A 16,079-nucleotide genomic window follows, 5' to 3' on the forward strand; every position below is an offset into this window, starting at 1 on the left:
TTGATTGGAAATCTCAGTTGACATCTATAGCTTCCTGTTGTTCCAGACGGTTGGTAATTGTTTCAATCCATGCTAATGTGTGATTTAATCAACGTTAACAGGAAGCTCAGGGGGATTTAACACAGATGAAAGCGAGAGTAATTCCTGGGGCATCAATAATTCATTATAATAAACAGTGTGCCAATCCCATTGTGAAGAGAGAGATGAATAATAAAGTGTTGATATTTGTAACACTGAATTCATTGCCTTTCGTTACAGGAGGCCTACTCAGTGGCAAGGCAGTTCAATATGATCCCGCCGGTGTGTGAACAGGCTGAGTATCACCTTTTCCAAAGAGAGAAGGTCGAGGTACAGCTTCCAGAGCTCTACCACAAAATAGGCAAGTCTGAGTCTCACCTAGCTTGTGTTAAAACAGTGTCATACCTTCTGTTAAATACAGTGCCATCTGTTGTCATTATCCTTGTGCAGCTGAATTTTGAATATTTCTGATGCTTTCATCCAGAATAACCTGTTATTCTGTTTAAGTAAGTCTGTCTAAAATAAAATGAATTTGAAACATTTACGAAATTGGCTAACAAGCTTGGAAGGGTTGTTAACCAATCAGGTCACTGGATTTTTACAAATCTTTTGGATAATACCTGGTATAGCCTTACAAAGGTGCTCCGTAATGTATGCCGAATACTGTAAAGCCATAAATATTTGCAATCCTTTTATTATGCTTTTTTCACGTATTTAAAAAAACAAAACATTTTTGGCATGAAATCAGATTCCACTAACAATGCATAGTTTTATGGGTGTGATTCGCCAAATATTTATGGCTTTACAGTATACTATTCGGCCCCACCTAGTAGTGATATGTGCCGAGTTAAAATTGTGTAAAATAAAATGTCACTTGTGACATGAGCCAGATTCAAACCCAGACCTCTAGAGGTGAAAGGCATGAGAGGAAACTAGGTATTAAACCAGGTAAGCCCTCACCAAATGTGTAGGTCAGCTTCAAGTAAAGTATTCAGGTAAGTAGTAGTGAATCTGTTTTTCTGTTGTGAAAATGAATGGTAATATTCTGGACATTTGCTTTGGCAGGTGTTGGCGCAATGACCTGGTCTCCTCTAGCCTGTGGGATCATCACTGGGAAGTATGAAAATGGAGTTCCCGAGACTTCGAGGGCTTCTATTAAGGTACCACTCGTTGTGATTGGCTTGTTTGAAAAGATTGAGTTCTCTTGTGTCTGTAAACGACTCAAAACTAATCAGGGCTTCCTGATGAAAACAAGGAGTAATTTATGGAGGAAATGTATTGTCTACAAAGTTCATGTCCCCCAAATTTAAATGGTGCTGTATTTGATCAGATAACATTGTTTTATACACAGCAATTTGCATTTCTTTTAAACCAAACCCTTAAAAAATAACCTGGTATCGAGGTATCTGTGGGTCTTTTTATACATGTATTTTAAGGATTATTTGTAACTTTTACTTCTCCGTTATGTTTGAACACATATAAACACATTCTAATACTGCATTTCTGTAATGTCTTATATCCATAGTCCTACCAGTGGTTGAAAGATAAAATTGTATGTGATGATGGGAGGAAACAGCAAGCTAAACTAAAGGAGCTTTCGCTGATAGCAGAACAACTTGGCTGCACATTACCCCAGTTGGCAGTAGGTAAGAGAATATTTACAGCCACGATCTGTCTAATATATGGGATTCCCATTCCCATGTTTTAAACATAATCCTGTTGTTACTAATTGGGGGGGGGGGGGGGGGGGAGAAGAAAAAAAATTCAAGGGATAAGGATGGAGAACATTAAACAGTGTTTTAGCAGCAGGCCCCATCTCCAGGGGCTATTAGGGCCTGGTGTCATTCCAAGTGCTTTCTATCATGGGCTGCTCTGATTTCCTCAGCCTGGTGTCTCCGTAATGAGGGTGTAAGCTCTGTCCTTCTGGGAACATCCAATCCAGAACAGCTTACAGAAAACCTTGGGGCTATACAGGCAAGTAGCATGTCCTGAAATGTTTCCAAGGTTTGGGAATTTTCAAATAACCTACAACATATGGCGAGGCAGACTGCGGATGAGGGATTTTAGACTGCAGATTCAAGCATTCGGTTGTGTACACCTACATTATCATTTGCTGCTTCTATTGTAATGTCCCTAGCAGCGTCAACTCCACGCTCTTACGAGCCGGAAAATTTTGGTAATTTTAGCAATCTAACAGGCTAACCAGTTCCGAAAGCCATGTGTGATATTATCCTTAGCTACTCCCCCCCATCCCATTTCACACAAACGTAATTGTGTGTGGACAGCTGTTACCCGAAATATTACCTTCCTTCATTTTTCAGTTACTCTTAACAAAAACGATTTAGCTCATCCCTTAGCCTAGCACAATACAAATGTGTTTTATTTATTTATTTACCCCCTATAAGACTCATCCATTGCTTTGGATGTTTTTCAGGTACTTCCAAAGATGACTTCTCACATTGTAGGTGATATTGATCATATATTGGGGAACAAACCATACACCAAGAAGGACTACAGATCCTAAAGTGAGGGAATGACAGCTGATTAAAAAAAGAAAAAGTACCCAATTCTACTCCGCCTGATCAATATCTGATCATCGCAACTCCCAGCTATCCTGTGCTCAGTCTGTACAATACTGGGCTGCTATAGGTGCATGTTGTCTCTAAAATAAATGTGTGCCTAAAGTATAAAAAGCACATTTCAAAAGATTAAAAAAATAATAATAATAATCTATAGAACAAGGATATTCTTGTATTTTCTTAAATCTATAAACTTCTTATACTGCAGTCAGCTTCTTTTCATGCTTATGCAATGTAAAATGTAAAGATATTTAACAGCAGAAAGGTTTCTTTGCTTTTGTATACTGTATCTATGAAAAGAATATTTCCCTAGACGCTATGGTAGGATAGTATTAGACACACCTGTTTTGAGGATGTTAATAAAACAGTGAATCTGCTTTCCTGGCAGTGGAGGGAACGTTGATTTACTGATTGCTTCCCTCAATGCAACATTGTTATTGCAAAATAGAAGTTACAATCAGGGATAAAATGGCAATGAGAGAAGACAATGGAAGAAATTCATTAAGCCTTTCATCTATTGCAGCAAGCTTCGTACATCATAGATGCAGAAAAAAACATATGAAAAGCCATGTCATTTTAATTCTATTAATATTACGACTACTAATAACGTGTGCCGATACACAAGATGAAACCAACCCAATGTTTAGCCTGTGTAGATTAGAAATCTGCCTTGTTCTAGTATGGTTTGCCTGCAAGCTGCAGTATGGATTTTAGTGCAGCAGTCAGAGTGTAGCATCAATATTAAGAACCCAAAGACCAATTTTACACAAATGAATGAATAATGCTTGTTTTCGGGCTTTAGGCTAAGCAGTACTGCATGTTGAGGTATGTAGACGGTTCCTGCAAAAATCATTTAAGGTTTCCTGTTAGAATTATTTTGAATTTACTTCACCTACGGGATAACTGAACCACTTCCTGCAGTATTTATCATATACCATACAGTAGAAATATAATTGTATATAAACTTTGTTCCGTAATTCAATACAGCAGCACATCAAGCAAAAGTGGATTTCAAGCGTTTTTTTGTAACCTTTGCTGTATCCTGTGTTGTCACATGCTTAAGTTAAAATTGAGAAACGGGTTCCCTCCTAATTTATGACCCATGATGTGTGAAACAAAAATATAACAGCAATGAAGATTATGTTGAAATAATGTGTCTCTGTGATATAGACAACACGGTTACAGCAAAGATTAAAAAATGCATTTCTTGTAAACACTGCAGGATGTTCTGTAACACTGTAATAAATACTTTCTCTTGTTGACTTGTGCTCATTTAAATACTTTAGCCATAAAAATTACCATACTTGCCACATTTACAGTTTTGGAGCAAAAAAAAAAATGAGTAACAAAAAATACACATTTTCTATCTAAACTGCTTGAGCAAGCACATAGAAAATGTCAATGGTTTTTACACATTTCATCGAAATAGGGTTTGCTACATTTTTGCTCATACATACAGTTAAATATTTTGGTACTTTCAGCCTACTATATAGAGTGCCTTGATTGAAAACTATTTTTTATGCAAGCATAAATGAACGCTCTGTGGCAATGGTAGCTGATCTGGTTTCAACCAGACAGACAATGCAAAGGAGTGTTAAATAGTGACACTGTTCCTGTTTTGTTTTTTTACAATTTGTAAAAATAGTACGATGGTAAGTAAGGAAGTAATTTATGTGCGGTGTTTCTTCAAACACTGTTTCAGGTCTTTAACTGCAACACGTATTCCATTAATATATTCAAATAAAATGAGCGCTAGCCTGCTGCCACAGCTGTCAAACTGTATATACATTTGAGGTGGATTGAAATAAAGAAATGCACAATGATAACCCTGGAGGCTTGGTTTGTTTCCTTTCACAGTATAACCCATGTCTTGGTATTGATTGCCATCTGTAAAGTTAGTGTCTGAGAATGTACCTTTTTTTTTTAAGGAGGTGTTTGTTTTAGTTCCAGCAATACCCAAGGTGAGTCTTTCATGTTTACTGAAGTCTGCTGTGAATAGAGTAATTTAATATGTGTACACCTGTTTCTTTAATGTAAAACTCAACTGATTTTACCTTTATTGTTGGACATCTACTGTATCCCTGTTAGTCACACACACAAGAAAGGGTCCAGTGAATTGTCAAAAAAATAATAATGTTTTATTGTGAGGTTTAAGGCTCTGTATATTGAGTTTAAAGTCCAAGTCTAATTTTTGTTCAAAAACCTAGTCTCAGATGAAGACATAAAAAAACACAAATCCACCCCACCCAACTGTATTGGCCATCGTATTTCTCTGAATGGTTGCTCAAGTCAATTACTTGGATCCTGTAGACAGCAGGGCAATCAGTCCAGAGGAAGCACTGATGGACAAGATGTAATTTCTGGAGGGAGTCTGTTAAGGAAATGCTTACTAAAACAGTAATATATATATATATATATATATATATATATATATATATATATATATATATATATATACACACACACACACACCTTATGGCAAGATACCAAGCAACCTTCCTCCCTAACCATGTGGACAAAAACCAATGCAGCAAGCCAAGATGGATTTAAACCACACTCACAACTCACCCTTCACTCCATACTGCAAAGCTTTTACTAGGAGATCCACTGGGGATTAATCTTTAACCCAATGTATCAAAAGCTATTCAGAAATGTAGTGCGATTGAACTTAGTGCTGGGACGAACACAGGATTTTCATGTTCAGACATTCGCTCAGAATTTAAGTATTTGTTCGGATATTCGTTCGTTTTTCAAAAAGTAATAAAAGCCAATATATTGCTCTAAATGCCGTGGCCCGTGTGTGTGCCTTTACAGCAACATCCTTACAATATGTAACACGTTCAAATAGAAAGACATCCCAGGACTAAAGAAAGTTGTGTAGGACTTACTTTACCCCAGTCAATTAACTACAAAACAAAGGATGCCAAATAGCAGTTCAAGTTAAACGTTGTTTTGCTTATTCCCGAAATAGTACATAAAGTAGACAACGCATTTTATTTTCTTTTTTTTTTCATTCCTTGCCATTGCCGTTTCTTAGCAGTAAACCGTGGCTATCGACACGTTTTCATAAAGTAATAACATGAGGTTTACTTGTGCCTTTTTGTAGCTGAACAAGTAAACCAAAACTGAAATTTTACTTTAAAACACTTCCAAAAACATGGAAATGGCGTTGTAAAGTGATGGGGGAAAAAAAACACCATTTTGGTTCTCGTTTATTACATTCCACATAAAGTCACAACAAAATATATATAATATATACAATCTATATAAAAGACACTACACAACATTTTTCAGGAAGTTGGGTACTGTTTAAGCGAGGCATTTCAGAATGACGTGCTTGCCTTTTTTCTGTCCCATGAGATTGTGTCTCATGGGACAGAAAAGCAGCATAACACATTTTTGTCCCAGTTGGCTTTCCATAGAGAACACTGTGCGTGTGCGCGCATAATCTGCTTTTTTTACTTGTTGCTGTCAAACTTTTAAATAGAGGTTCAAGAGCTGCTGTGTTGATTCTGTGTTTATATATTGTGTGTATATATATTATTTTGTCACACACACACACACATATATATATATATAAATATATATTAATTTCACATATCACATGGAGCTCTTTCATTTGCCATTTTTTGAAACGGTCGCGCAAATTCTGATGAGACGGTAAATAAGTGCAAGGTATTTGTCATTTGTAGCGAATACGAACATGTGATTTGTATCCGAACACGTGTCAAATATTCGTTAGAACATTCTGATATTTGTCCCAGCACTAACTGAAATACAAGGAACTAAAGAAATACATGTTTTACCATACTACAGAAACTCTACAAAACAGCCTGTGTAAAATCTGAATAGGATACACTGTTGGGTTGAAGCTCTTCAGCAGAAAGAATGAAGCGATGATCACCAAGAGCAGGAACAGCGTGTTGTTATAGAAGATGGAGAAGGTTGTGGCTTCATAATCTGCCACCTCGTTTTTCTTCCACAGGATTCTGTTAACACAAATAATGTTACACATGAATCTTTGTCACGCTACAACATTTTGCTTACTGCAACTAGTGACAACACCAAAAGACACAGTTTATAGTTTAGACATAACCAAGTATCCACACTATTTGTGCAACATCAAGACTATTAACTAGATGAAGATTGATAGGAATAACTACATGGAGAAAAGTGTATTCGGATCGTTTAATTCACTAAAGGCCTAAAACCTTTTACATGTATTATAAGAAAGAGACAATCACCGGAATATTAAAACTACAATGTAACAATTAATTTAGCTGTGTCCTTCAAGGCTTCTACTCTATTTTTAACTCTTTCAAAAATGCAAAAATCAACGATGTCTAAGAAATACAACTCAACAAAGCAGGCAAGCAGTAAACTGGTCCTAGTCTTGGGTATGCCCTCATATCATGTTTGTATGGCTTATTTCCACACAAGACATTGAAACTATATATTTAGTATTTGGGGTTGTCTTTTTTAAAATAACTTGGAGCTGAAAACGGTTAGGCACAATGATATTCTGCAGCATATATTCTATGTTCTGTTGTACCTAATGAATATGTAGGCATCATCACAAAAAGGCAGTTGATATAAAATCTTAGGACAATGCCAATCCGTTAGGAGATCCAGTTCAAACCCAATATGAATCACCCCCACTTTGCAATGTGGGCTTCCCTGTTCTTTAATTCAAGGAATCACAGCAATAACACTCCTCAGAGTTCCAGAAGTTCTCAATTCTAAACAGGCAGGCACGGTTACACAGCTGAATACATGTGGGTAACAATAGAATAATACCTTTCATCCTTCTCCTTGCGAGACATCTTCCTGTTATCTGCCTCAGAAAGTTTGCGAGTGACTTCCTTAGAAACGGCATCTTCTCGTTTCTGGGCAACTCTATACAAAAACAAAGATTTAAACACATACCGGTATGTATTACTTGGATATAAAATGTTAGTTGGTTTAGACACAAAACATCTTAGTTTTTACATTTCATTTGCTAAATTAGAATCAAGAAAGAGAAAAGTGTGCAAGTAATGCATAAATGTCATAGAGTCTTACTTGTGTTTAAGGACAAATTTGACATTTTTGTAGGCAAAGGCAACCAGGTAGGTGCTCACAAGAGTCATGACACTGTAGAGGACTGCTGACTGGACCAGGTCCATGTGCCATATCCTCCAGAATAGCCCTGGGAATTAAAGGAGGAATAAACAAAGGAAATGAGCATGTCACCTGCAAAATACTCAAATGCAGTATCATATCATACTAGTTGTACTTAAGCAGGGTAGGTAAAACATCTGCCAAGTCTTTCACGTAGTGCTGAATGGACCTGGATTAAGTTAAAGTCTGAGGTATTCACTATTTCTCTAGTCAATACTTTTTTTTTTTTTTATTACAATACCCAACTCGTACACGACGGACAATATCCGCGACTCAAATCTTGATGTGTACTAACCGTGACTTGTTTTAATGTAGTTAATAACTTTCTGTATATATTACATATATTGAAATACGTAATTAGTAAGTAATTATCTGTTCTCGTCATTATCTCACGACCATGTATGTTTTCTCCTCAACACCAAACCGAAGAGTCTTAGAGATTGGGCTGCGTGGTAAAGCTCAGACTCAAATTAAATTAGTAAGTTCCCGCAATTTAAACAAAACCAACTATACAGAAAAGAAGAAATACAAAATCAGTACAGTAATCTAATTCAAATTAAAACATACAATAAAATACTGTAGAGGCCTGACCCAAGCAGAGTCCATTCAGCGAGCAGTCAGTGCCACATCACCCAAACTGCTGCTGCTGGTCGAGAGTTGTACAGCAGTTACTATTAGATTTTTGCACCGTATATAAAGCACATAAAAACAGGTATCTTCTAACGTAGCATTATCATCACCTCTTCCTATTTCAGGTCATATTAAAATGATGTAAACCCCGTTGCCCATATACGGTTTCAATGAAGTACTTACAGATGGGAATGGCTGAGACGATGAGAGCATTGCCGTAGAAAAGCGCAGTTGATTTGGCGGAGAGATTCCTGCTGAAATCCTGCAGAAGCAGGTCTTCTTCGGACTGCTGTTTGCTACTGCTTTTGGGAGCCATGCTTGCTGTGTGAATTCAACCGAGTCTCAGTCTGCTAAATCTGACACGTCTAAGCGAGCACAAAATTCAACGCCACCTAACTCTTTGCCTTACGCCTCGTCAGCACAAAACCGGAAGAGAACAATTTACGACAAAACAGACTTGCGCAGTAGCACTTCGCATAGCCAGATGCTGCAGCACTCGGGAATATCGCCTAGAGAGTGTCCTGAGGGCGTCAGGTGACTCTTAATGGTTAGGTTTTAGGGCAGGGGTTGGGTTAGGGACAGGGTGGCTTGATATCGTAGAGTTGTCGAGATCTGGAAGTGAAAGGTGGGAGTGCTTGGCAAATGCCCTCAGGACACTTTCTAGGTGATATTCCTTTACGCTGCGCCAGGAGCGCTATGGTCCCCTTTTATGACACTTCTTGGCCGCCATATTGTGAGTGGCAACAACTGCAAACTGAGGAACATTGAATCACCGCTAGGTGGGGCATTGTATCTGTTAGTTTCGTTGCTCACTTTTTGCGCTGAAGACCTCTGGGTGATACCTGCATTCAAAATATCCTGTGCACATTAATGGAATGCGACAGTGTTATCGTAATTAGACATTGCAACCAGGTGCACATTTATATTTTGTTTTCAGTTCGTTGCAATTTCTCACAACTTTAAACCAATGGGATGCATTGTATCACACAGCTGCGTGGACGTCACGTCCTCTACTACTGTGAAGTTTTTTAAAGAAAACTTATCATTTTTCCAAATCTGGTTAGATTCCACTCTGTTCATTCCACTGTTAGACTGTTCATCAGATTTTAACTTTTGTAACGCCATTTTGTACCTAAACCACTACCTCGTACTAGTGACGTGTTGCCCCAAACTACACGCAAAGGGACAGGGTAGTTTGCAGGTTTAATGCTGGGCATGTTCAATTGGCCTTTTTTAATTAGGCAAAATAAATTCGATTTTAATTAACTAATACAACTATAATCGAAGATCTCTTAGGCACTCGCAGAGTTGTTTGTTCTAAACTTTTTTTTTTCGGTTAATGGAGAGCATTATTTTAAATTAATGATTGTGAAATATTATTCCACCCTTTTAATCTGATCCAAAAAAAAACCACACACAAATAGGCAAATACTGTATATGAACTGTGTTTATGCTATTAAATATCGGCAGGTCATTATTACTTTTACTTTGTTGTCACCTGTTCGTATACTGTATATTGTGCCAGTTCCCTGTCTGTTAAATGTAATTGAAGCGATGGCATCGCAGCTTCATCGCTTTGTCCCACTGTGCGACACGCTACACTAAAAACAATACCGTGTATTGATGACTATGAACTCTTACCTCTGAGTCATTTCCGTTCCCTGGCTCGCAGGGACTGGCTACTGCATCGTTCCGAAACATGTTCATAATCATGTTACCTACATGTGGAAACGTAATATCTATTACTGTATTGTGTGGAATTATAATCTTATACATATAGGACACAAACAGTCGAAATGAAAACTGAACTTCAATTCAGTGATGAATGAAAACAGTTCTCTGTACTTACTGTAACCCACATTCAAGCTATTACTGGTCATACTGTACCAGGCCTTTATCTTAAAAATATTCCTTTCCAAACTGAATATTTTTTATATCCATAACTATAAGACTAGGCTACGTTTTGATTAAATAAAAGAAGACAAGTCAAAACTTTGGTTAATGAAACTAGAAAAAAGTTTCTTTCAGTATTGTTTTCTAAGCAGCTAAACCTAAATTTAAATTGAATCAAATTCAACTTGGCTGATATACCTGCCACCCACTATGAAAGAAGAAAGCTATAATAATAAACACAAGGCAAAATCGTTTCCTTTTTATGGGGACCAGATTTTTTCATTTTTCACTCAACTTTTTTATTATTCTGTTTTCTAAAAAACAATTGTAAAACTTTACTTTAGGTATGGGTATGTGCTACTGTTCTGTGTATATATATATATATATATATATATATATATATATATATATATATACAGATTTAGGAAGGTTGTTACCTTATAAGCCTATATTGAAAAATAACAACACTATTATTATTGGTATGACAAAAACACCAATGGAAAAATAGAAGACTTGCAAATGAATATCCTAACCTCTATCACTGCATGGGGTTATGAAGCAACTGAAACTACACAAGGACAATGCAAACAAGCTGGAAAACCAACAGGGTCTGGTATTGGATGAAGAAGAGTGCAGAAAGGGGTACATTATATACAGTAAACCTGATGTTTAGTATAGAAGATTTGCACCCATCACCTTTAGACTAAACATGCTGTATTTCAGGATCCAGTGGAGTTTTTTTGAATTTAGAATGCTCCAGCACTATGGATGTAAGCTGTATTCCATTCAGTGTAATTCAGCAGCTCAGAACAAAACCAAGCAGCGTTACTGTTCAACTAGTGCACAGCTCACACAGTATGTGTGCTACTCACATAAATCAGAGACTTGTTAATACTAGTCGCAATACTAGGCAGTATTAAGGCTAGAACCTTGCAGCTTCAGTGTATTTTTCCCATGGAGCAGCTGATTTAGGATACATGTGAAATGTCCTATAAAGACGAAGGGAAATAGGCATGTGTAAGATATCTCATAATTTGCTGATGCTTATCAAGCTAGTGCTTCCATGGTCTTTATACTGCCAAGCACCAAGGGTAAAACTGCTGACCCCATTGAGGTAAATGATGATTCTGTCCTTTATTACACAGAATTCCAAACTGTGTCTAAATTCACACTGACCACTCGAGGCTTAGGGCTGTGTGTTCCGCAGCCAGACAGTCTAGCGTGACAGGCCTGTTCAAGTAGCCTGCAGCTTGGAAACTGTGTTTGTCTCTAACTTTCAGCTCTCATAACTCTCTTTAGTTTGAACACTTTAAGGGTGAAGGATCTGCATGTTAAGGTTGAGATGCAATAGCTGGTGTGCCAGAAGTGATAGCATTGATCCTGGCATTGTTAGTAAGACTTTTTCATGCCACAAATATCACATTTCACAAACAATACCAGTTAACTTTCAAAAGATATACTGTAAAGCCATAAATATTTGCGACCAAACTATTTGGCTAATCAAACCCATAAAACTATTTTGCTACATAAATGTTGCCGACCTGTTGCAATATACGAAGTATGTATTGTTAGTGGAATTTGATTTTGTGCCAAAACTGCGTTTTTGTTTTTTTTCATAGGGGAAAAATGCTTAAAAGGCTTGCAAATATGTATGGCTTTACAGTGTGTGTGTCTATATATATATATATATATATATATATATATATATATATATATATATATAGTAGAAATAATAAAATGGACATGTACATTTGAAACCAGATACTTTGTAAATAGCTTGTTACAAAAGTCCTTTTTTTTCTTCTCAGTGAAGTGAATAAGTTTTCTACTGCTTTTTTAGAAAATGAAACTATTATAAGTGGTAAGAAAAGAGATGGAAACTCCAGGAATAATGCCTGTTAAATGATTATAATCATCGGGTTTGAGGTTAGGTTTCTAGTTTCAACAATCCCGTTTATATTTTTATATTGTTGCCAGTTTTAGATGTTCAGAGGACAATTAAACAATTTTAGACCATATCCAAAGTTATCATAAACTATGTTGCATGTCATGTTTACGATCCTACAATAAACCCATCTTTAGTTCCCAACGACTGTGGTCCTTGTATTGTGGAATGATAGGTTTGTGATTTGCGACAGCAGTAAAAACAAACTAAACACAGTAAAATATCTGGAAAATTCAATTAAATGGTGTTTGAATACCCATGGCCAAGCCTGCCAGAGAAATTAATTTCCTTTTAAAACAGTTCTTCATAAAAACGCACATGAAGCTGGCTCCCCACTAAACTCCCCAGCAACAACTTTCTTTCTTTCTTTTTTCTTAGAGTGATACTTTATATCATGACACCCTTTTGTTGTTTCTGCTGAAATGTTTATATGGCTACCTTAATAACTATTTCATCAAACTGGAAAAAAAAAGAAAATATTACGAAAATGTAGCTGGATGGTCTAAACTGAATTTGTATAAAAAATAAATTAAAAGGCATACGCTGATCACAGCATCATCCCTGCTAGGACCTTGTGGAGTTCTTGAATCCTGCCATACCTATTAACTGCTAGTTAATGAATGTGCTCTAAAGGACACAGAGTGGCCTTACATATCACACATTGCTGTGCTCTATCTGTGACTAATATATTTTCTCTCCCATTGCTGTTTAGTGCCCAGGTTACTTCATAACCACCCTGTACATCTTGTATAAGACAATGGTCCTTTTATCATCCTTCTATAGTTCCTGCCTTGAACTGGTATTCATGGTCTTGCATGCCTTGCTTGATCCTAGCGCGATCCTTGTGTTTATATTGGTATAGCTGTGATATGCAATTCTAATCAAGTCTTCTGGCTCTCAGTACAATAGCTCAATAGTTGCAGCACACAGAATGCATACAAATATATCATATCGAATTTCAATTAGATGTTTTGGGCCAGATGTGTGTGTACTCAAAAAAAGGAAAGATATATTTATGTAATTTGTATTATTTCATGTGAATTGGCACTATTTCTTACCTTCTTACGTTTATAAATGACAGTATGGTGCAAAGTCAAACAGAGGCTAAACAAGTCCTCAGTATAACAAATGTGTTTAATTGTTAAATTGTTTATTTGCAGCATTTGCTGAACTAATGTAGAGCAAGTAAGTGATATTAAACTGCAGTTCCGATAATCTTCACATCTAATGTGCACTGCACTGAATTTGATTCCTGTTTAATGAATTTAACAACAGTTACATAGCAACTGTTTTTCATGGGGAAATTGCCAGCAGTAGATTAAAATGCTTGTGAAAGCTCTTTTCCTCTTTTTACAAGACTGGTTCCTTTGAAGGAACACACCAGAGAATAAAAAGCAAAAATCAAGTGGAAATCTAGCTGTGTGTACATGTTCCTGTTTAATTTATTTTGTGTTTATTATCCCATTTACAGTGGGGGTCCATCAAAAACACAAACCTGTATCAGTGCTGAAATATAAATAAACTGTTGGTGTCCTTGTGTTTAGCTTAGGTTCCTGGTCTCACAACTACAATATAAGTACTCTTTTAAGGAATGTTTAGTTAAGGACTGGTTTGCAACACTATCTTTTAGTGCTATTTAAGTTTGAACCAGATGGTCCAATGGATTCAAGATAAGGACAGACCTGTGGCTTCAAGGACTGGTCTGAATAGAATGATAGTGTAACTTACAACAGACAGAACTGTATACTAATGCAAAGCTGTTAGTAATCCCAAACTGCATTTCTGCTGTGTGTAGTGGGTGTCCATAACTCCCAATTTCCATTAGACCCATCAGACCTGGAAGCTATTAACAAGCTATGTGCAGCCAAAGACTGCCCAAATCAGAATGTGTGTGACTTCTATAGATTTCTTAAAGACAAGAATCCCCAAAGACACCCTTGGCTTGGTTAACTCCTGCTCATTTGAACGTGTGTTGGTATCGTTGCTTTAGAAGCATCTCATAGACATATGGCCTGCCAGGCACGGGTCCACAAGCTGGACTGATACTTAACAACGACGATTTGGGAGATAGGCGCCATACATACGGAAGGATTTATGAATTTCCTTGGCTGACATCAAGCTATTCTATTAAAATAAATAAGACTGGGATTTAAGGGCACTTGTGGTGCAAAAGCATATGTTTCTGTGTAGTATTAGGGCACATATCTATTTAGCTATTAACGTTATAGGTAAATTCACTTCAGTCAAGCAAAAGTCTAACTACAGTTCAGTAGAAGATATGTTTATTTCCATTTTTCAATTCCCCACCTTGATTTACTGTTCACACTGACTGTCCCTTCATAAGGATTTAATAGACCTCCAGTTGAGCCTTGCCTGTCTGGAGTTCTGTAACCATGTGGGCGTTGTATTCAGCACTGCTTCCCCCCCCCCCCCCCCACATTCCAGCAATGCTGATCAATGTTATGATTTGTTACGCATAGGATGTATTATAATTTAGTGGAGCCAAGGTAAACAAACCAGCTTTCCAACTCCTCTCAGTCTTGCCTTCAATGTTCACTTACAGTTTAGAAGGTTCTTTCATAGAAAATACAATGTAATCATTTTCCAAGTAGTAACCCACAAATGGTACTTCACAAGGAAGACAGATGCCTCTCAAAATAAAACTAAGGTCATGTACCCATAATTCAAGATAGTGTTTTCTGGATTATAATAGCTAATATCTGAAGTTTTAGAAAGTACCAAGAGGGAGTTTATAGTAATTGACTGCAACATAAATTTAAATTGATTACAAAAGAAGACACCAGTTTCAAATTGTTTATATATTAGCGTTACTGAAATAAACATGCAGAAAAAGCATGTATTGCTGGCTCAATATACCAGTTGCCAATATTCTGCCTAAATACAGGACTTTAAAAGGTACTTCTTAAATCTTAAACATTTTTTTTTTCTAAACCTTTGGTTGTGTTCTGATAAGTGGAGACAGGTTTGCTCTGATCACTAATTAAACACCAGCTGCCATACTGATAATTGCTATACTAAAAGGTGACTTCAGACTGGGAACTGAGCCAATGAAAACAGTTTATAATCATGTGTATTAAATAATTACAGTGTCATGTTTTGTATTGCGAAAATTTTTTTGGAAATACATTTAGAGAACATCTTGTTCTAATCATGGAGATAAAAGATGATAAGGTTACAAAACAGAGTCAAGTAGGGATAATTATCAATAGCGTATATGCAGCACTTTCTCAGTTATATTATATAGGCAATATACAATGTCTGGACACTTTAATCACAGGACCCAAGGTATACCAGAGGCTTGTAAACTGGATAAAAGTGATCCACATTTTGTAATCCTATACTTTATATTCCTATACTTTACAATTTTTTTTTTTTTAAGTAATCTCAATCACAAAACCAGGATGACAAAATCCAGATAATTTTTATCCAGATTACAAGTTTTAAAACAGCGCAAGGAGAACATTCCCCACACCACAGCGATGCCAAATGCAATCAGGTAGACAGGTCTTAAAATAAGAAGCCAGACACAGTGTGTATATATCAGAGAAATGCACTATCTGTATGTGCAAATGTCTACATAGTCTAACTTAAAACAAGCCTCTAAAACAAAAGCTGCTGACGTCAGCAGCAAGTCAGCAGGCAATTATTTTCACAGAACAGTTAATGCACAAGACTACAGTAATTGTTCCTTTCTGTTCTTTCAATTGGAATTTGTGATTTATATTACATGTAATTGGATTTGATTGTTTTAGGGCACTGTTTCTCACTGAGAACAAGATCTAGAGCAGATTATTTTAAATCCTTAATATAAGTTTTGGACAAGTTTCAATTAC

The 16,079-nt window shown here is 36.6% G+C and overlaps 2 protein-coding genes across 4 annotated transcripts in view; one reads left to right on the forward strand and one right to left on the reverse strand.

Annotated features, from left to right (window-relative positions):
* LOC117423517 (voltage-gated potassium channel subunit beta-1) overlaps positions 1-4,423 on the forward strand; it is a 60,753-nt gene extending 56,330 nt beyond the window's left edge. For all 3 annotated transcript variants that reach the window (XM_058990328.1, XM_034039442.3, XM_034039443.3), the window contains exons 10-14: positions 259-379; positions 1,084-1,178; positions 1,544-1,664; positions 1,904-1,992; positions 2,453-4,423. In XM_058990328.1, coding sequence (XP_058846311.1) covers positions 259-379; positions 1,084-1,178; positions 1,544-1,664; positions 1,904-1,992; positions 2,453-2,542 — 516 coding nt within the window. In that variant the 3' untranslated portion in view covers positions 2,543-4,423. The remainder of the gene's footprint in view (positions 1-258; positions 380-1,083; positions 1,179-1,543; positions 1,665-1,903; positions 1,993-2,452) is intronic.
* A 290-nt stretch (positions 4,424-4,713) lies between these two features.
* On the reverse strand, positions 4,714-8,987 carry LOC117423518 (translocon-associated protein subunit gamma-like). Its single transcript, XM_034039444.3, has 5 exons — positions 8,571-8,987; positions 7,659-7,785; positions 7,395-7,493; positions 6,455-6,586; positions 4,714-4,957 (listed from the first exon to the last, which is right to left on the reverse strand). The coding sequence occupies exons 1-5, from the start codon at positions 8,701-8,703 to the stop codon at positions 4,891-4,893; spliced, it is 558 nt and encodes a 185-aa protein (XP_033895335.1). The 5' UTR covers positions 8,704-8,987; the 3' UTR covers positions 4,714-4,890.
* Positions 8,988-16,079: the final 7,092 nt, after the last annotated feature.

Source organism: Acipenser ruthenus, chromosome 17, assembly GCF_902713425.1.
Source record: "Acipenser ruthenus chromosome 17, fAciRut3.2 maternal haplotype, whole genome shotgun sequence".
Lineage (NCBI taxonomy): Eukaryota > Metazoa > Chordata > Actinopteri > Acipenseriformes > Acipenseridae > Acipenser > Acipenser ruthenus.

What these genes read in the sequence shown, in the direction of transcription:
- LOC117423518 (XM_034039444.3), bottom strand. Translation starts at nt 8,703, where the DNA reads ATGGCTCCCAAAAGCAGTAGCAAACAGCAGTCCGAAGAAGACCTGCTT. An exon ending in CGTCTCAGCCATTCCCATCT is followed by an intron (nt 7,786 to 8,570) that starts GTAAGTACTTCA and finishes TTTAATTCCCAG; the next exon opens with GGCTATTCTGGAGGATATGG. An exon ending in CGCAAGGAGAAGGATGAAAG is followed by an intron (nt 6,587 to 7,394) that starts GTATTATTCTAT and finishes TTGTGTTAACAG; the next exon opens with AATCCTGTGGAAGAAAAACG.